This window comes from Lissotriton helveticus, chromosome 2_1 (assembly GCF_964261635.1).
Source record: "Lissotriton helveticus chromosome 2_1, aLisHel1.1, whole genome shotgun sequence".
Classification (NCBI taxonomy): Eukaryota; Metazoa; Chordata; class Amphibia; order Caudata; family Salamandridae; genus Lissotriton; species Lissotriton helveticus.
This window is the reverse complement of record NC_136059.1, coordinates 1005666356-1005687956: the sequence shown is the minus strand read 5'-3', so window position 1 is coordinate 1005687956 and position 21601 is coordinate 1005666356. Positions and strand designations below refer to the sequence as shown.

Here is a 21601-nt window from a genome sequence, read left to right as displayed (position 1 = left end):
CCTAGTGATTTCACATGTTGAAGCAGAAATGAGAACATACCAAATGGATGTAATTAGCCAAATCATTTCTGAATTGAAGTGAGAAATCATTGCAAAAAGGAGAACATATTTAGTTTCAGTTGCATTCATTTTTAGAGTGAGTAGATCTATTGGGTTTGTTTATCTAAGAAGATCTTTGAGTTTGTTATTGTGGGAGGATCTGAGACATGAAGGTAAACATGGATACCATCAGCATTTTAGTTGGTGTAGGTGACTGGAATTGCTGAGTACCGTGGGTGTCAGAGGTTCCAAATATAAGTTGAATAGGAGGGGTGCAAGAATGATAGCTTCAAAAGATTTTTATTTTACAAAGTGAGACCTTTAGACAGGCAATTATTTAAACAATTTAGAATAGTTCAATTTACACCTCTTATGGCATTGAGGATATGAAGCGGTGCGTGGTAACCCCAGTGGTGTTTAGTGGTGCTGAAAAGCAGCACCGAAAGACTAACATATCCTTTATTCAGTAAAATCAGGGCGTCATTTATAATCTGGATTGTGTCTGTTTCTGAGCTGTATTTGAAATAGAAATCTGATCGGGAGCAATTTAAGAGGTTATTAAATGTGATTTATCAGTTACATATCAATAGCTTTCTCAATGAATTTTCCAAGATGAGGGAGTTTTGAAACATATGTAATGTTATGGTCCTGGGCATTATTTGGATCTCTTTTTGTTTTCATGAAGAGGGGGGTGACTACCTGATTACAGAGCAAATGAGAATACACCTTCTTCGAGTAAAGTCTTTACTGTTTTGAATATTTGATGCAAGGTATGCAGTTTTTTAGTAGAGATGCCTGGAGTCAGTCACTTGACTTGAAAGAAGGTTTGATGGAGGGATCATCTGTATTTTCTTACAACTCAAGTTTGACAAAGAAAGACCATGAATTAGTAGGTTTTCCCTGCATAATAGAAATGAGTCACTTTTTTGAAAGCTTCTTGCTTATTAGACTTATTTACATGATAAAGAAGTTGGTAATGCTATTAGCAGTGGTTAGTGAGTTATTGATTTTTGTTGCTGTGAGTGGGTTAATCGCAACATTATTTTATGTTGAAACAAGGTTTAGGCTGGATTGTCCATTAATTTATTTTTGTTCTGATTTAGTTTGTTTTCAGTGTGCATTTTGGGGTTTTATGATTTGTCCTTTGTTCTTGGGAAGGTGCAAGAGATTCTTCTTTCTTTCATGTCATTTACAGTTTTCTGATCTTTCATTTACTGATGTTGAGATACTTGTATGCCATAGCATGCAGGTTTTCTCCTTTTTATGAAGGTTAGTTTTAATGGTGCAAGATTGTTCCAAATTGCTCTCATAGATATATTTTAGTCGTTTTTGAGACAGTACTTTTTTCAGATTGGGAGTGAGAGAGGTGGTAATGTATTGAGATCTTCTCATATATTTCTTTGTCTGGGGGACCCCATCTTTGGAAGGATGAATTGAAATATTTGAGATTCAGGGCCTAATTGCAATGTCAGTTTGAAAGCCTCCAACCTCTGGTCGGAGTTATCCGAACGGGATTGGAGGTTTATAGTCCGACTGCTGTATTATGATGATGGTGGTTGGAATTTAAACTGGCCGGGGAGCCCAAAGGCCAGTCAGAAAGGCCTCATAATCCCTTAAGGATGGCGTTTCTGCCATTGGGATTATGATATCGGTTTCCGACAGCCAATCCATGTCAGCCTTTCCGAAAGGGACCTTGTTGTTGGAAACTGACTTTGGGGGCCCCCAACAGGGCCCCTTCTCCCCTGGCCCTTCACATTTGGCCCTGGGGGTGTACCTAAGGTGCCTACCACAAGGTGCAGGTATGTTTGGACACATCAATTTTTCTATGTGAGCTTATGCTACAGGCGTTTTCAACCTGCTGCACAAGCTACCATACAAAAATAGATGTTTCAGACCTCACGTGTGCGAACTCATTCAAATGATGCAGTCAGAACCGGCAACCTGAGGTCGGTCCCACCGGACATCGTAATTAGGGCCTTAATTCCTATTTATGTGTGTTTTGATTGTGTCTGCTGAGCAAGTGTACATAATTTCTGTCTGTCCCTGACAAAAAAGCAGATTTGGCATCACATCTGTTATGTGATTGGAGACAAAAATAAAAAGTATGTTCCATCCTATTTTCAAACTTAGCACATGCTTTTCACATTCAGAACTAAAACAACTGCTTTCAACTCCAAGACAATGATGCATATTAATTATTTTGCATTGGCCCATCTTCCCCAAACTGTGAAATATGACAGATGTGCTCCCCATCCTTAAAAGAAAGTGTCCAATGTGAATGTTATGTGTGGCTGCAGCACTACAAAGTCTTGCCGTATTTTGAAGTTAATTGAGTTCCACTATAGCGGGTTGTGCTAGATATGACGTAAGATCAACACTAACCTATCCCAACCCACATATGCTTGAACCCACTGGGATGCCAGTCACTCTTGTAATGGGCACATTTGCAGACGTTATTTGGGATTTAACTCTGTGCACAAAATCATCAAACCTAACAATATGATCACCGTTCTCACTGTCAGAGAATATAGTGTCTGGACTAACTAAATCAGTCCCTGCAATGCATGTACTCTAGACCATTAGGAAAGATTAAGCTAACTGGGGGTTCAGGGTTGTTCTGCGACAGCAGTTCCTGACAATACTTTAGAAATGACTGCCTACTTAGCAGGCATTTCTAAATTTGGCAGGTGGGGACTCCGTCAGAGCAACGGAGTGGTATACTCCAGTTTCCTGTCGCACTTAACCTCCACCCGCCAACTTATAATTTGGACCCTAAATAACTTTTATACGTGTTATAGGAGCTTGACCCATGTAGAAAACTGTGAGTATATTACAGTCTTCTTTGTGAAAACCGACTCAATTTACACTTTACTTTTGCTTTTCGGAAGGTAAGATGTGAATTGGAATTGTAGAATATGCTTAACTGAGTTTGCATTTAATGCATTCAACAATTAAAAAATAAATGAAAACAAGTATAAACATGTGCTAGAATGCTATTCCATATACATTTATTTTGCAAAATGAGTAGGGGGAAATCAAATAAAATCTCCAAATTGTACATTTTCTATCATGAAAAAGCAACCATAAAATGTATTTAGGTCCAAACTTGGTGAAGTTGTAGTATTGCTGCAAAGTGGCAGTAGCCCCCTGTAAATTAGCCCCCTCCATCACCAATTTGGGAGTGGGGGAACAATCACATTTTGGAGAGCTAGTTCAGCCATCAGAATACCTTAGCTTAGTGGCTCATTTGCCACATGGCCAGCAGGTTATCGCTATGGAAGCCCCGCTCACTGTGAGGTGGGGTTTTTGCTATTCATTTATCCTGCCCAGGCCTGTCCTAAAAGGTATGGCCTTCTTGGACAGGAAAGGGTAGAAATGTCCCCAGTGGACAGGGAAAAATGTCCTGTGTCAGGAAAATATTTTTGGAAACAACCCCAACAATGCTTTGGAAGTTTTTCTCTGAATAATACTGTGGCATATTGTACACTCTTTTTTGCAGATAGTGCATTCTACACACTAGAATGTACACTTTAAGCAAACAGATATCTGCTGACATGGCAGAGATCTCTAAATTGGGTTTGTGCTCCTTTGTGCTGATCTGGGTGAAAGAGTGGGCCTTCTGACTACCTGTAATTGAGAAGCTTGGTTGCTGGAAAAGCATTTGATCTATTTTTAAAATAAAAAACAATACATAAAAAGAATTTAGGATACATAGAATTGATGGATATGCAAAGACTTACCAAAATAGCCTGACATAGCGTATTTCCATACATGCGTTTGAAATGCACCTTAATTTCATTCATATCAATTCCATTGCGGGAAACCATTATTCTGATCAATTTTTTGTCATTAGTTCCAGATCCCTGTTGAGAAAATAAATTAAGAGTTAGTAGTAAAACAAATAAAACCTTTCTTTGAAGAAATTGCTGATGAGAAGAATAAGACAAACAGCTTGGAAACAACGTTTTTTACAGGTACAGAACGCCTGCAAGATGGAAAGCAGGACATGCAGACTGAGTACATTCCAATTGCCACAACGAATGCCTCTAAGTGTAAAAAAGGCCTCTAGAACTTAGTGTTGCTGTAGCCATGTCATGATGCCATACCTGATTCCACAAATCTCACTACTATAAGGATGTAGAAAAAGTAATGAAATAGAAAGCGAAAATATGTTACGTATCCTTATATCTTGGCTTAGAGTCAGATTGAGAAGCGTATGGTAACACAACTACTAACAATTTTCAGCAGTTCTCCAGTCCTTCTACGTAATGCCTATGGATTTGAAATATTGTACCACACACATCATAAATTACAAATAGTCACCTAGGAACTACTGCATTTCACTCATCACAAATTCCATGTGTATCATGTTTCTGGCTTGCGTCATAAAATCTGCTCATCCTCACCAGCTGTGCAACACTATTTCAGATTTTCAGAATTTAATATGAGTCTGCACTCAAGGGATCCTACTTTTGGGAATTTAACACTTGGCTCAGCAATCACAATACTACTAACTCTGGTTAACAATACCAGTCAGATTAAAGGTACTGTGAACTGGCCCCACTTAATCTTGTTCATAGCCAATGCCAAAGGAATCATATTGGTACATAAGGCAGTCCTTATACCACAGCTTGTCATCACTGGAAACCAGGAAAATGAGACAAGAAATAGGGTTCCATTTAATCCAAATATTGACTTTGAAACTTTCTTGTTAATTTCTGTACACAGCAACACACTGAACCAGCAAAATGCCTTAATAATCCTAGAGACCATTATGAGGGAGTGCTCGGATATTGTTGTTCTTGCTGGAAAAACTACTTTAGAGTTATCCAATGAAATGATGTCCACTAGATCAGATACTGCCTCATTCCAAGAAAGGATGGATAATATCTAGAGGAAGTTAGATAAAGTAGAAGATGGAACCTATATTAACCTCCAATTATGCTCATCACCAGGGATTGCAGGTAGGAAGAATACAAGGCTCAAAAGGACCTGGAAGGTTCTCTACCAATCCCCTCATTTACATCACAACTCCACCTGTTTACTGGAAACCACATCCAGATATGATCATCCCAACAGCTTTGTTCCAGCGACACAGTGAGCATGGGACCCATGTCTGGGCATATGCATGCCACCTAGGGTGGTATACATGAAAGGTGATGATAAAATAGAACACCATAGGAAATAAATGTTAAATTAAGGTACATTTTTTAAAATAGATCAAATTGAAATAAAGATTTTGTAATGCTGGAAAAATAAAAAAAATAGACATTTGTTTCATGTAATGTATTTAATTAACCCCTTTCAAATTAAAAACATATTGTAACATTAGATATAATTAAATCATTTTAAATTAATTCTCTACATCATTATTAAATATTTATGATACATAGTTACAAAATATGTTTTTAATTCAGCAAAATAGCTTTCATTTAATTTTTTCCTAATGTTATACATTTAAAATAATCAAATTGGATATTGAAATTAATTTATTAATGCCATATCTTTCTCATATTGTTCTGCAATTCCAATAAATATATCAAATTAGTTAAGAATATTTTTTTTACATTCAAATATGTTTTCCATTGATTTTTCAAGTTTAATTCAATCAATCAATCAGTGATTTGTGAAGCACACTACTCAACCATGAGGGTCTCAAGGTGCTGGGGGTGGGGAGTTTCGAGCAGCTCTGTCTCATCCGAAGAGCCAGGTCTTGAGGCTGTTCCTGAATGATGGCAGTGTGGGGGTTTGTCTGATGCTGAGGGGGAGTACATTCCAGGTCTTGACCGCAATCTTTATGTGCAGGAAGAAGGCTCTTCCTCCCATTCTGGCTCTGCAGATGCGAGGGATTTTGGCCAGGGCAAAGTAGGTGGAGCGGAGGTTTCTCTTGGGTATGTAGAAGGAGATTCTTTTGTTGAGGTATTGAGGGCCGGTGTTGTGGAGGGATATGTAGGCATGAGTGAGCAGCTTGAAAGTCACTCTCTTCTTGACAGGGAGCCAGTGGAGGTCTCGTAGGTGCTGGGTGATGATGTTTTGTCATGGGATGCAGAGGATGTGTCTGGCTGCGGCGGACTGGATTGGCTGGTGTTTGGGGAGTAGAGATTTGTTGATTCTGGCATAGTCCAGTCTACTGGTTATGAGTGCATGGGTGACTGACTTTCTGGATTCGGGAGTATCTATTTGAAGGTCTTGTTGAGAATGTGGAGGGTACTGAAGCACATGGAAGATACGGCATTGATCTGTCAGTCCATGGTGAGGAAGGAGTCGAGTGTGATGCAAAGGTTGCAGGTGTGTTCCGTGGGAATGGGAGGGTTGCCGAGGGTGATGTGCCACCAGGTGTTGTCTCACACGGTGGGGGTGGATCCGAGGACCAGGACTCCCATTTTCTCCGAGTTGAGCTTCAATTAACTTTTACACTTTTCCTTGTACTTTATCATACAGCAGTCTCTGCCCTAGTAGCAGAGACCTCCACCTATATGTGAAAGGTTACTAGTGGTACCTTCAAGCAAACTACTTGCCTTTTTTAAAAAAAAGGTAAATATATTAAATTAAATCGAAAAAGTTAAAAATATATTACAACAAATCCCACCTAATATAAAATATTTGTATTCTTTAATTGTGTAATACAAATTACAAAAAGCATGCATATCATTATTTGAAATTAACATTTAATTGTTATATTTATTTTTTTAATAAAAAGTTATTAAACTGTTAACATAAAATAATATTTATGTTTAAAATATATATTTTCTTAACATTAAATTTAATTTATATATTTTGAAAAAGTTGGAAAAAAATACTTTAATTAAAGATTACTTTCATTGGGGCTCTGTTTTAAGACAATGGGGCCTATTAACAAACTATGAGGCATATGTACAAGGAAGTGACGAAGCGTGGCGTTAGCCAACACTGCGCTACGCCACTTCTCAAATGGAGGGCTGCTTCGTATTACAACAATACGGTGCAGACCTGCATTTCCCCCTGTGCTGGCGCTAAATTTATCAGCCTAGTCCCTATACAGCCATCCTTGGACACTAGTGCAAGGGTGTCTGAGTTGTTGGGAATGATTGTTTATGTGCAGAAAGGTGTCCCTCACTGCACATAAACAATCCCAAATGGCGATTTATAACTTCTATTTGTGCTGCTTTGTGAAACTCATAATTTTTATAATGATTGTTTATGTGCAGGAAGTGACACCTTCCTGCACATAAACAATTTTGCATGGCATTTTGCTGTTTTTATGTGTGCAGCACAATGCAGCACACATAAAACAGCAAAAACCAGGAGATATAAAGCATTTTTCCTCATTGCACCCTGTTAAGACGAGGTTTTCCCTGATTTAATTTTGGCTCTGCCCCATATTTCCGCCATGCTTGTAAATATGGGACAGCATCAAAATCAATGGGAGTTGCAGCGGAACGCTCACCGCAACACCCATTGCTCACCTCTTTCAAGCGAAGGGACTCATTACGATGTAAGAACGCTGTGGTCCTCTGAAGGTTGGTCGATCCCGACACCACTATTACAACGCATACTTCCATTTCTCTATGGGAGCTTGTACTGCGTTTGTAAACCAGCTGGAGCACAAGCTCCCATAGATAAATGGGAGTTTCTGTCAATTCCTGCAACACGTGGCCACACGGTGCAGGAATTAACTGTAAGGCACCATAGGTGCCCCCTCGGTCCTAACTGGAGGTTGCAGGGAGAAGGGGGCCCTGCTAGGGGCCCAAAAAGTCACTTATCTGACAGGCTTTCCATGTTGGAAAGTCCGACATGGAAAGCCTGGGGAAACTGACATCATAATCTAGATGGCGGAAACGCTGTCCTTAAGGTATTACGTGCCGTTTTCAATGGCCGACGGGCTCTTTGAGCCCGTTGGAGGCCAGCCACAATGACCGGCCGGTTACACTTCCGACCGCTGACATGGTAATATGTCATCAAAAGTGAAACCGGAGAATATTGGTCGGTCGGAGGCTTTCCGACGGACATCATAAAAGGGCCCTAAGCATAGCGTGAAAGGGGGTCTTATTTACAAGGCAGGGTTAAGCCATGTTAAGTGGCTTAACGCTTCCTTGTAAATAAGGCATAGCCCGTATGGCCACCATCACGTCAAAAAAGTGACGTTATGGTGGTGATAGTGGCTTGTAAGTATGCCCCTACATTTAGTTGTACTGTCGAAGTAGTACAATGATATCACAACATTTTTTTAAAAAAGAGCTATTCTCAAACATACAAGTGTAAATCTCCACCTCTCCTATTTTTCTATGGGGAGATCCTCACTCTCGTGAAGATTACTACTTAGAATTAAATGTGGGAGGGACCGAAGGAGTGGATGGAAAAAGGGGCTTACTTATAACTTAAATGGGAGGGAGAGATGTAAGGTGGGACATGCCCCTTACAAAAGAGTAAGCCTATTGCTATTCACAAACTGATCTTCCAAAGTTACTACAGCCAAAAGAGGACCCCAAACAGTAGCAAATTACTCCAACACAGAGCTGGTTTAAGTCCAGCATCATGCAACACCCACCCATAGAAAATAATGTAGGTAGGAACTTGAAATGAAAGCCCAGAGGATATAATGTTAAATGAAATGGAATTATTTAAAATAGTTAAAAATATACAAAAATATAATTTCATGATAGACAATCTAAAAATAAAAGAATATTATTTAATTAAAAATATTTTACCAGCCCGTTTAAAATTTATAAATTAATGTACCATTATTTTTTCAATAATCTGCTTTTAATTATTCCTACACATCACTTTTAACACTTATTAACATCAGCTAACTTTAGGAGTCTCCCTATTGTACAGCATAGGGAAAAGTGCAAACATTTATTTATGAACTGACCCTGATACTAGGCCCTTTGTCCTGTAATAGTATGCTCTCTGTCCCACTATTCACCACTATCTCAGCCTGCCACTCATGCGAATCACCGTAGATTGATGCTTTCTGACAAAATGTTCTTAAGTCATGTTTTCATGAGCAATCTTTTTCACACTTCTTAAAGGTATTTCTAGAGCACACTTTCAATAATGTTTGGAAACAGAGAAGCACTGATGAGAGTCATCTTCCCATTCCTTGCTATACCACATGACCCTACAGGGCAACCTCTGTTCTTGTTTTCGAATTCCCGCACCACATACACTTTATTTGGGCAGTAGAATTTTGAAGTAATGATCTGTTTTTCAAAATGTTTTGAACTCAATCTGAGGGGTGTGTAAACAGAGAAAGTGAAGGACCTAATTGGCTGGTTGAGGTATTACAAAGTGATAAGGGTACAGGGCCGATGAGAGCCACAGGGGCACTAAGGAACATTGGTTAGTCAGAGGAAGGAATTCGGAAGTGGGCCAAATACAAAAAGGTAATATGAATACCAGCAGTGAGGAATGCACAATGAATGACTGGAAGAATACATTTAGACTCAATGTGGGGAGGGCCAGTGTTTAGTTTGTAAAAAACATAAGAGCCGTGCCCTCATCAGGAGGCCACAGCATTTTGCACCATACATTGCCACTGTGCCTACACATCTACTAATTATCACACTGCTGCAAGAGTGACAATTCAGATTGCTTGAGGCCACCAAAGCTTTAAGAATGGCTTAGGTGGCAGGTAACAGTTGTTTTTAATGTATAACGAATTAACAAACAAATATTTTTCTGCTCATCTTTAACCCCTTGTGTGCGCTTAATGGCCGGGAGCCGTCACGCGTCACGATGGGCGTGTGCGGAAGACGGCCCCTGCCGTCCGAACCCCGCCCACTCTCTATTTCCCCAGCACCACGGCCGAATTTGTACCGCGGTCAAGGGGTTAAATTGCACAAACAGTGCCACCAGGTGGTAACTGTCATAAGTGCAGGTTCTGGCAAGTGCTGGTGCCGGCAATTAAGTGCTGGTGCCGAGTCCCTGAAACCACTGCCTCAAATTAGCACTGGGGAGGAAATAATTAACCATTTGGTTATTTTAGAATACCATGATGCTAATGGAAAACATATTTTGTATTAACGTCTTTAGGATGAAAAATTCATAACTTTAGAATTTGGCAAAACACATCCCCCAACAATACAGCACCTTGCAGTCACCCTTTCCCTTTATATCAATCGCCTTTGATACTAAAAAAAATGTATGCAAACTGTGCTTCTCTTAGCATACAGATAGCCCTTCAGTGCCTCTATATGTTATTTTGGATTAGAGGTGGCTGGTTGGTTTCAACTATGAATATGTTTCAACTCTGTAATTACATGTCCCCATGTCTTGTAGACACACCTTTACTTGTGAAGTGGGGCCTTTCCACTAGTAAATGGCAACCGTTGCTTAATTTGTAAAAGAATTAATGTTGTTGCCCAAAGTTCTGCTCAACAGCACGCAGTCAATGCTATTAAATGTCAGAGCACCGAATACCAAGGCTACGTAGTCTTGAACCCACCTCATGCCTCTTCATTCCATTACCAGACACTCCCTGTCCTTTTATCTCACTCTTTCAGGTTCCTGCTTTCTTCCTTCATGGCGATGTTTCTGTCTTTCTCTTCCTCATTTATTCTTCTTTTTGTGGTTTTTCCCTCTCTTGCTCTCTGTAAATGTCTGATGAATATTAATGTGTGCAAATCCGAAAGAATGAGTAGGCTCTGGTGACAATGAGTTGTTAAGTTTCTAATGTGTGTTCAAATACTTTTGGTAGTGTGTTAAAGATTTACTGTCTGCAGAACTGACAATTTGTGTTATCTTTACCTTGCTTCGGTAAGGTTGTAGAAACTGCATGCATGAGTATCTCTGGTAGCATACATTCCTCTGTTGCCTCTGAGGGCAACTCCAGGAGCTGAAGGGCTTGTATTTTTCATAAAAGTAGTCAGGCTATCTGTTTCTGGTGCCTTCTCAACTGCCCTACTGGTTATGGCTTCTACGATCTCTCCTGTAGAAATGAGCTCACATAGTACTTGTCTATGATGGTGTCATAACCATTCAAGTGCTATTTCATCTAGTTGTTGACCTGCTTGACCAATATGTGTATCTTAGAAGAGTATTAATTTTAATAATATGCAGGTATTCCATAGCTGTCCCATCCTATTTATGCTTCTGTGCTAATACAATTTGTTTCTTAACTTTTTTTAATCAGACTTGCCCAGTCATTCCCCTTCACCTTATTGGCGGGCAGCGTATGTTTGTACAGGAATGCTACTTCTCTGCCAGCAAAGTGAGGAAACTCAGCCAATATGGTTTTAATCTTGGCTAAGTGATGGGCATCTCCTGTACTGGACATCTGACAGTCTTATCTCTTGAAATCTCCATCAAAGCATTCAAACTATGTCCGAATATCTTTAAGTATATTTACTTGCTTTGACATTGCTCTCCCCCAATACAAACTATAAATGCTTCTCACACTATAGCAAACCTAGCAACTGACCAGATTTTAGTTTGGAACTATTTAGTCATCACTGCACATATATCCCATAAAACACCAGGTCAACAAGAGGTGAGCCTTCAGGTTATGGCCAATAAGACTGTGTGAGGTCCATTCAGTGACCTCTGTATGGGGTAATAACCAGAGAGTGTACATGGGAGATATTGCGTGTCTGTTACCCAAGTAGTCACCTCTCTTGAAACAAACCAGTGATCTATACATGATATAAGATATTAACAGATGAGTAAAGCAATACTACCTGGTCTGTTGGTGATAAGATCTTTAAACACCTCCAAAACCAAGCATATCTGCAACCTGAGTCAAAACTCCAGCAGCTTTCTTCAGGTTCTTCCTCCGGGTTTGAAACTGTATTTCAGTGGGCCCTGTATTAAATACAACCCGCCCCCCATAATGTAGAGTCATCCTCTGCTGTTCAGCAGATTAAGATTGCATCAAAAATTTTGAGTTCTCAGTACTTGACTAATAAGCGCTAATAACAGTAATCAGATGATTTGAAGTGTGTTCTGTCAACAAGAGGTATCTGCCCTCATGGTCTTCATATTTATCTTTTAGCACACAGCCTAGTGTTTTGTTACTGTATGGGAATTCCTCATTTTGCATGATTTCCCCCAACGTTTTGGACTGATGCTGCTGGTTTTGCCACTCTGTGAGTGCACTGAGGCCTGCTAACTAGACCTTAGTGTTCTGACCGTTACAAAATATTTGATGAATTGGCTATTCTCAATTGGCATACTTTAACTTATTTATAATCCCATAGTAAATGGAACCAGAAGTACTCAGGCATGTAAGTTAAAGTGTCCATCCAGGGCTGCAGCAATGATTGTACCACCCTGAGTGTGACAAAGCACAACATGCCCCCCAGGATTCCACTGCAGATTGGAAGGGCAGTTAAAACTGCTAGTTCGACTGTCATTTAAATATTTGGCAAATCCCAAACCTATATGTTACCTCTAAGGAAGACCTATCAATCACCAAGGCAGGAGGCTGTATTTTATTAAGTAGAACATATATTCTCATATGTCCCAACAGTAAGATCCCCAAATTGACATTTCTATTGTGGAAAGGCTAGAAGGCCATTGATAAGTACAGAGTTGCAGGGTGCGAATCTCAGTCCTGCTAACTTCTGAATGGGACTGCTAAAGTTGCTACTTCCAGGTATCAAATTAATCAAAGGCCTCAAATCCAACTTAATGCCCAAGTCATATTTTATGTCACTTTTTGAAACCCTGCGACTTTTATAAAGATGCCACTCTTTTACCTAGTTATCCCAGATGCTGGCCTCCAGACAGTCTTCTACCCTCCAGGGGAGGAGTGTAAACAACTCTCATGAACAGGAAGGATAGAGGTCTGCCACAGAGGGAGGTGTTACCTCCCACTCACAGGAAGCCACACAGGGTGTTGGCCCAAAAGGTGAGCTTCAAAAGACAAGCTGCTATTGATGGGAAAATGACACCAACACTCAAGAAGAGCTGCCCTTTGTTTAAGTAGATGGGCTGGCAGCAGGAACAGAGATGGGAAACCAGTTGCCAAGCTGTTTTTTTCTGTGGGCTTGTAGCCCACAGTTAGCCACACCCTAAGGTGGGCTACCAGAATCCTGTATCCTCAGTATCAGGAGCACTCCTTTGAAGTCTATGGCGGTCCTTGCATAAAAGGTGGAACTGTACTTGAGACTGCTTTGGTGACCCCATAACAGTCCAAATAGTACCTATTGGCCATCCTGACCTCTCTATCAGAATTGGTCCACCAATCCAGGTCGGAGAAGTCAAACATAACTCTTTAAAACTTTCAGAATGTTTCACAAACTTACAGTTACCAATGGTTGTTTGTGCTATATAATGAAATGATATTGATGTTTATGTGCCTTTATGTCTATTTTAAAAATCAACTGAATAAAGCTTTCCTTAACTTGACTTATTTGTGCTTTGGACTAAAAGGCTGAGATTTAAGTCTATATCTGCGGAACCCTCTGGTGCATTTTGCACATCTGGATGTCTAAAAATTCATAAAATATAATCTATTTTTATAAATTAGTCACAGATTTCTTACGTGTTGAGTGAGCTTTTTATTCAGTTGTTCAGTGTGTCTAAACACTAGCTCTTTTGTTTAAGCCTTGCTGCTCCAAGCCACAGCTACACAAGGTTGTGAAAGATGTTTTACATACAGCCTGACTAGGCCCACAATGGTTTTGTGAGTGTATTACATGCTGTGGTCGCACAACCACACAATATAATACATTACAATCCTACAGGTACCAACTATACACACACCTAGCATATATAAACTATATGAGGCAAATTACCTGTCAGATCCCAATCAGCCAACACAATGTGCCTGCTTTTCGGCTCAGTACAGTTTTCTTGCAGCATGACCAGATCTATCCTATGCCGAACGAGGTCTCCAACACTCCTCTCATTTTTTGCGGTGTGTTCAAACCTTTAACATTCCAAGATAGAATGGTGAGTGTTCTGTAACAGTCATAAACTGACTGGGAGGGGTGAAGGGCATGCTGGGCTTTCACAAATGAGATGAGTTGGGTGTTGACATTCTTCTCCAGTATCTAGCTACCTTGACAGCAAGAGCTATAAAGGGTTCTTAGTTCCCAGTTTGGGGACCTGCAGTATGGGGAAAGCAGGACAATAGAACTCAAAGTCCCTTGTTGTTACAATTGGGAATGTTACCTTATAACTGACCTAGGACCATTGGACCCGAATTTCTCACTATAATGCTCATCCAGTAATTAATTTGTTAACAGTAATACACCAAGGTGGAACCATTCTACTTATATGTTGATATTATTGGTACTTTACTAGGTGGTGAAAATAAGGATCATGCTGTACTGGAAACCCACAGGCATACTAATGTAACCCCATCACCCTGAACCACATCTCCAGCCCCCAACTTTATATTAGGATTTGTCGCCATACATTCTATCTGCATGTTTTGATGAGACTCATTTGTGCTTGCTAGGTAGTTAAGGATGAGTATATGTGCACAATTGTGATGGTCAATTGACACTGTGCATCTGTTCATTACTTGGGGGTATCATTTCATCACTGTAACTCCATGTTGCTGGGATTGGTCGCAGGCTCCATCCTGTCTTTAACTTGTTCATTGAGTTAGTAGAACATGGGCAGTCACTCAGGCCAGTTCATTTTTTAAGATTTCTGATGACCTCTCTAGCGTGAGTAAATGATGTCTGGGAAAATACTAATAGCTGATCCTTGATATTGCCGGGGAGATTGCTCCTTGGACAGTCTCACAATTGCATCCCAGGCAATGATGGGCCCAAGTGGCGTCAGGCAGTGACCTAGGGACCAGGAAGAGATGAGCTTTTTCCACCAAGAATGTCACATAGGCTAGAGTAGTCAAAACCAGGAGCGGCCCGCGCAGGTAAGAGCGGTAGGGCGGGTGGGGAGGGAGTCAATAGATGGTGAGTTAAAATTAAATTAAAAAAAATAAAACTACTTACCTTGTGTTCGCGACATTGCCGACTCAGCGATGGGGACAGTGCAAGGTAAGTGGTTTTCTTTTTTTAAAATTTCATTGTAACTTGTTGTCGTCTGTCGATTCCATCCCCACCCCGCCCCACCGCTCTTACCTGCAAGGGCAACTCCTAGTCAAAACGTTCACTGAGGAACTTCGCAGGTCTCCACAGACAGCCCGTTATCACGGGAGACTGCAAGTGGTTCATGATCAGCCACCACCCAATCTGGCTCATCATTCTTCCACCGCTCCCAGGAGGGATAGGAGCCCACAGTTCTCCGTCCAGCCCGCATTGTTATGCCAGAACTATAAAGTCTGTGACTTCATTTGATACCAAGATTTAGCCTGTTCATACAAATTACATCATACACGGTCTGGTCAAACTGGCAGAGCCTTTGTTATTCTCCTGCGAATCGATAATGTGGTGTAAGCAGAGAAATTGTTTAATTAATTAATTCTCTGCGATTTTGAGTGCAGCCTGGCATTTCGGTCATTGAGCAGATGTCGCTCTGTCCAAACAGCACCCAAACAGGTCAGGGAGCAGCATGAGTGTACAATTGTGTTTCTTACAAAGCCAGCACTCAGGCAAATGTGCGAGGAGTCAGCCTCCGCCTTCTGGGCAATCGACTCTCAAAATGTAGAACATTTGCAATGGACAAGGGATGGTTGAAATTCATGTAACTTACATAACTATGCAACAGTTTGTGACAATTAAGTGAAATTATGAAAAAATATGTAAAGGCAGCATTTTTATATATTTTAGTGTGAAATTTGTCTTCTCATCCATTTTTAACACAATGACACCTTTAGCACACAAAGAAAAAATAAACCACAAGCGTCACAAACAGCAACTGCTTGCTTTCTGACCATATGCATTTTCCCATGCCCTTGTCATAAATAATGACTGATCCTTACGTAATTTTGGGACATGGCATAACATGAATTTCGGGAATTTTGCATAACAAGCATATCGCAAAATTCCCAAAAATATGCCAGTTACGCTGTAATTGAAAATTTCCCCCACCCTACACATGTAGGACCACCCTCCCATCAATATTGCACAGTTTAAATTGCAATAACTGAGTGTTCACCCATTCGTTGCTACTTATGAGTTGCTGTCAGTTGGACACAGAAGGCAGGCACATCCTTTGAGCATGAAGGATTATGTGGCTCTATTGGCATCTCACCCATGTACTCCATTTATTCAGCTCAACAATGCATAGTCTTCCATTTTGGCTGGCGCTGTATGCCAATCCCTCCACATAGGATAAATGAAGAAACACTCACCCTTTCTTGGGGGTTATTACAGTTTCGGGACAATTAAATTCTATCACCTTCTTGAGCGTCCATTTCAGTCCCACGTTCTCTTTTTGTCCACAGCGTGTACAACGATACCCCCTTGGCAAAATGGCTATCCCAGTCCAGCCCTTAGTTCTCACTCACAGCTCCCCTATCCTCCAGCACACAGTGTACATGATGTTCGAAAGATAATTGTGGCAGGTCTTAACACAGAGCAACATGGAGCGGGGCGAGGCTGCCCCAATTGTTGCATGCCCAATTGTAGGCTTCAGGATGATTGCTCCTCCCACATGTCATCAAGGCCCTTGAGGATCAGACCACAGACAGCTAAAGCCTACTGGTCAGTCAGCAATATTTTTCTTTGTGTTAATGACACAAAGTGTGAATGACATAAGGATTTGTTGTGTCATTGAGTTTTGTCAGAGAAATGAGCGGACAATATCTGTTGGGAAGTGGATTATTAGTAGGGAAAAGTAATGACTTACCACTAGTAATAAGGCCACAAGGACAGTGAAAGGTTCAGTTAGGGTCTCAATTAAGTATTCCCTTGCTCAACCCATGGTAGCCGGTAACGAGCAGGCAGGCTTAACTTAGGAAACAGGTGTGTAAAGCATTTAAACACACCAATATATTAAATCGGTAGGACACAACACACAATAAAAATCCAACTCCAATTTACAAAAAAAGATTATATTTTTATGAACAAATAGACACCAAAACAACAAAAATGCAATGTAGGGAACCGGGATATGAATTGTTTAAGAATAAACACTTTCTAGTGCTTAAAAACATACGGCACAACTTTGGGGCACCTGGTCATGCTTGACAGGGAATAAGTAAATGTTAGAGTCCAACTGCGATGGAGCCCTGGTCGGATACACCAAGAGGGAGACCTCAGTCAAAATGTTACCTTCGGACTAAGAAACTTTCCAGAGGATTTTTCTCTTGATGTTGAGCGTTCCCCTCCAGCAGGCCAATTTCGATGCAAAGGCATCAGATTGCTTCCCTTCCAACCCCTGACTAATCAAATTACTCAGGCTCCTGTGTGGTTGGGGTGCAGGTTTGGAGGCCAGCATGTGCTGGACCAAACTGTCATTATCCCTGTGAAGACAAGTGTGGTTCCCCCACCCTCTTTCTGGCTTTTGGATACTGCAGCTAAAGTTCTCCACCCACGGGATATCCTTTGTCTACTCTGACAGGACAATCAAAGTCAGAAAACCAGCACCTAGTAGTCAGAATTGGGGACAGAAAGTGGGGGACACTGCAAACAGGTCCTGATTTCTCACAATATCAGATTGCTGAGTCAGGCACAGATCATCGCATTTAGGCAGCCATGTCAGCTGGTGGTAGGACCAGCCCACAATGCTCACATTTAAATCCCTCAGCCACTTTAAGAAATTAATTACTAGATGAGCATTACAGTGAGAAATCCGGGTCCAAGGGTCCCAGGACAGTTAGAAGGTAAAAATCCTAATTGTAACAACCAGGGACTTTCAGTTATATTAACTGGGGCCCCCGTACTGCAGATCCCCAAACTGGGAACTAAGTACCCCTTATAGCTCTTGGCTGTCAGGGTAGCAATTTACTGGAGCAGCATGTCAACACCCAACTCATCTCCTTTGTGGAAGCCCAGAATGCCCTTCACCGCTCCAAGTCAGGGTTCATAGCTTAGCACAGCACTGTATCCACCCTGCTAGGACTCACATGTTGGCTCCTGGACATCAGTGGCACAGCTGCGCTGATTTTACTTGATCAGAGCATGGCTTTTAACATTATGTCTCATGACATTCTTGACAAAATACTGGTACAAATGGGGCTCCAAGGCACTGTGCTTTCCTGGCTGACCTCTTTTCTGGTGGACCACACTTTTCAAGTATTCTCAATGAATGCAGTCTCCAGCTCACACTCACCTCAGGAGTCCAACAGAGATCCGCCCTCAGCCCAATGCTCTTTATCATTTACGTCCACCCTTTGGTTGGCCAAGTGGAAAGCTGTGACCTTGCCCTATTCTCTTACACAGACCACAGCAAGGTTATTTTCTCCCTGTTGTCCAAGCAGGAAGTTATCTCGGAAGAGCTCAACTTCAGCTCTGCCTTGTCTCAACCTGGATGAACGCCAACTCTCTAAAATTCTTCTGTTTCTGGTCTCCTCCATGACCTTAACTGGTTCACAGTGGACAAGCGTTTTAATTTTGAGGCACTCTGTTTCATGTATAAAATCAACTCGTGCTCGATACCTCAGCATTTGCAAAAAATAGCTGCGCCCTACCACCCGCACTCTGCACTCAAGCAACCAATCCCTCTTCATAGTTCCTAGAGTTAGTGGCACCCAGATGGGTGGCCTCTCTTTCTCTTTTTAGGCACCAAATTATGGAATGCTCTCCCTGAGTCTCTTAGATGCTGCACCTGCCTAGCCACTTTTTGCAAGGAGCTAAAACGAATAGTTTTCTTACCTGTCGGTGTAGTTTTGCAGCTTGAAGATCTTTCTGGATTCACTATGCTGTGCATTATTCCGCGGTCTTGTGGCGTGGCATGCTTCCTGCGGAAGCTCCCACTCTTGGGCGCCATCTTCGGGTTCTTTTTTTCCGTGTTTCTTTCGTTTCCGAAGTAATGGCAATGTTCTATTCAGGTGATATTTTACCGCTTTGTACCTTCAAAGTCTTTTCCACTTTTCTATTTCCACCTCTTCTCTCTCCAGCCTCATCTTTCTGGCGGAGGTGGGTGGGTTCGCTAGTGAATCCAGAAAGATCTTCAAGCTGCAAAACTACACCGACAGGTAAGAAAACTATTCGTTTTGCAGCGTGAATCTTTCTGGATTCACTATGCTGTGCATAGATTTTGTAGCGGTTTCTCATCTCTGTGGCGGTTGGGTGGAAGATGAGCGTTGGGTATTGAATATGTGCTGTAGCACCTTCTGTCCAACTTGAGCTTCCTTGTTCATCTGTATGTCCACACAGTAGTGCTTCGTGAACGTGTGCACCGAAGCCCATGTTGCCGCCAGGCATATGTCTTGTATGGGTGTGTTAGCCAGGAAGGCTATTGTAGCCCCCTTTTTCCTAGTGGAGTGGGCACGTGCCCCCTCTGCTAGCTCTTGTCCTGCACGCTTGTGGCAGAGTTGAATTGTCTGTGCGATCCATCATGCAATGGTCTTTTTGGTTACTGCCTTTCCCATGTAACTGTTGGCGAATGACACAAAGAACTGTTTTGTTTTCCTGTGTCCCTTCGTCCTCTCAATGTAGTGCATGACTGCCCTTCTGGCGTCCAGGGTGTGCAGAGCTCGCTCTGCGGCAGTTGTCGGTTTTTGGAAAAAACTCGGTATCTGTATAGACTGGTTCATGTGAAATTTAGATACCACCTTCGGCATGAAGTGTGGGTCAGTCCTCATCACAACTCTATCATTGTGTATTTGTATGTAGGGCTCTTGTAGCGTCAGAGCCTGAAGCTCGCTTACTCTGCGTAAGGACGTTATTGCAACCAGGAAAGCTGTTTTCATAGTTAGCATCTTTAAGGACGCCTTGTGGATTGGTTCAAAGGGCTCCTTCATGAGTTCCGTTAGGACTACGTTTAAGTTCCATGCAGGTGGCGGCACTCGCTTGGGTGGTGCGATCCTTTTCGCTCCTTCTAGGAATCTCTTCACCACCTGTGATGTGAAGAAACTCCTGCAAGTTTCTCCCCTTGTGTAGGCGACTATCGCTGCCAAGTGAACTCTCAAGGAGGATGAGCTAAGGTTCTTCTCTAGCAAGTGCGTCAGGTACTTTAGCACTGTGGAGTCCTTCTTCATTTTATTGTGAAGTCTTTCTTGTCTGCACCATATTGTGAACCTTTTCCATTTCGCAACATAGCACTTCCGAGTGCTAGGTCTTCTTGCCTCCCGAAGTACCCTCAGGGTACTTTCTGGCAATCTTAAATGTGCGAACTCTATGTCCTCAGGAGCCACGCTACTAGGCTCATGTTCTCTGGCTCTGGGTGGAGCACCTCTCCGTTCTGCATGGAGAGGAAGTCTTTACTCCTGCTGAATCTGTGGGGTGCACACTGTGTCATCTCCATGATCTGCGAATACCATGTCTGCCTCGCCCACTGTGGTGCGACCAGTATCAGTTGACGTGTATCTAACAAGGACCCCCTGATTATATGGATCTTATAGTTCCTAGGTCAGGGAAATTAATACAATTGAAAGGCAACAACCTAGGCAACTAATTTCTCAAACACATTAATGGTGAATTAAATGAACAAGTGGCTGAGACTGACTGTAAGACTTGAGTGTTTTTATTTAACAATTACACAGTTAATAAATCATTATTATAACGCAATCATAAAAGTTAAAATTTCATACAAGATTCTAAAAACAAATGAAAACATAAGTAAAAAATATATATTCATCAGTGATAAATCAGTGGCGAGAAATGAGTCTCAACACCCAAGTCTTACAGTCAGTCTCAGCCACTTGTTCATTTAATTCACCATTAATGTGTTTGAGAAATTAGTTGCCTAGGTTGTTGCCTTTCAATTGCGACCAGTATCAGTGTCATGTTGCTCGCTCTGCATTTGCTCAGTACTCTGTGCATCAGTGGTATCGGGGGAAAGGCGTAGGCAAATGTCCTTGACCAATCTATCCATAGGGCATTCCCTAGTGATCCTTCCTCGGGCTGCCTGGATGCGAAGTTTTGGCATTTTGCATTCTGGCGTGTGGCAAACAGGTCCACCGATGGAGTTCCCCACCTGTCGAATAGGCGCCTTGTCTCCTGAGCATTGAGCTCCCACTCGTGGGATGCCGATGTCTGCCTGCTGAGCCAGTCTGCTTGTATGTTGTCCTTCCCTGGCAGGTGTATGGCTAGCAGGTCTATCTTGAGAGGGATGGCCCATCTCCATATCTCCTGCGCCAGCGTTGAAAGCGGGGCTGACTGTGTGCCCCCCTGCTTGTTGATGTAGAACATCGCAGTGGTATTGTCTGTTTGTATCAACACCTTGTGTTTGTACAGTCTTGTTTGAAAGGCTTTCAGTGCAAGGAAGATTGTCTTCAATTCTAAGTATTTGATGTGCTTTGTCGCATCGGTTGGTGTCCACAGACCCCTCACCTTGAGCTCCTCCATGTGAGCGCCCCATCCCTTCAGGGATGCGTCTGTGGTGATGGTCACTGTTGGCGTTGGGGGCGTTAGAGGCTTTCCCCTTGCTATGTTCTCCATGGTCCACCATGTCATCTCCTTCTGCACTGCGTGCGTTACAACCACTAGATCCTCCCAACTGCCTGTAGCTTGTGACCATTGCTCCTGTAGCCATTCTTGAATGGGTCTCATGTGGAGTCGTACATTCGGTACCAGGTGGATGCATGATGCCATCATCCCCATGATCTTGCTCGCAGTCC

At 41.9% G+C, this 21601-nt stretch overlaps 1 protein-coding gene across 1 annotated transcript in view; it reads right to left on the bottom strand.

Moving 5' to 3' along the window:
- LOC144818405 (annexin A1-like) overlaps positions 1–21601 on the bottom strand; it is a 198721-nt gene that overhangs the window by 13848 nt on the left and 163272 nt on the right. The window contains exon 12 of the mRNA XM_078675778.1: positions 3780–3902. Within this exon, the coding sequence (XP_078531904.1) occupies positions 3780–3902 (123 nt within the window). The remainder of the gene's footprint in view (positions 1–3779; positions 3903–21601) is intronic.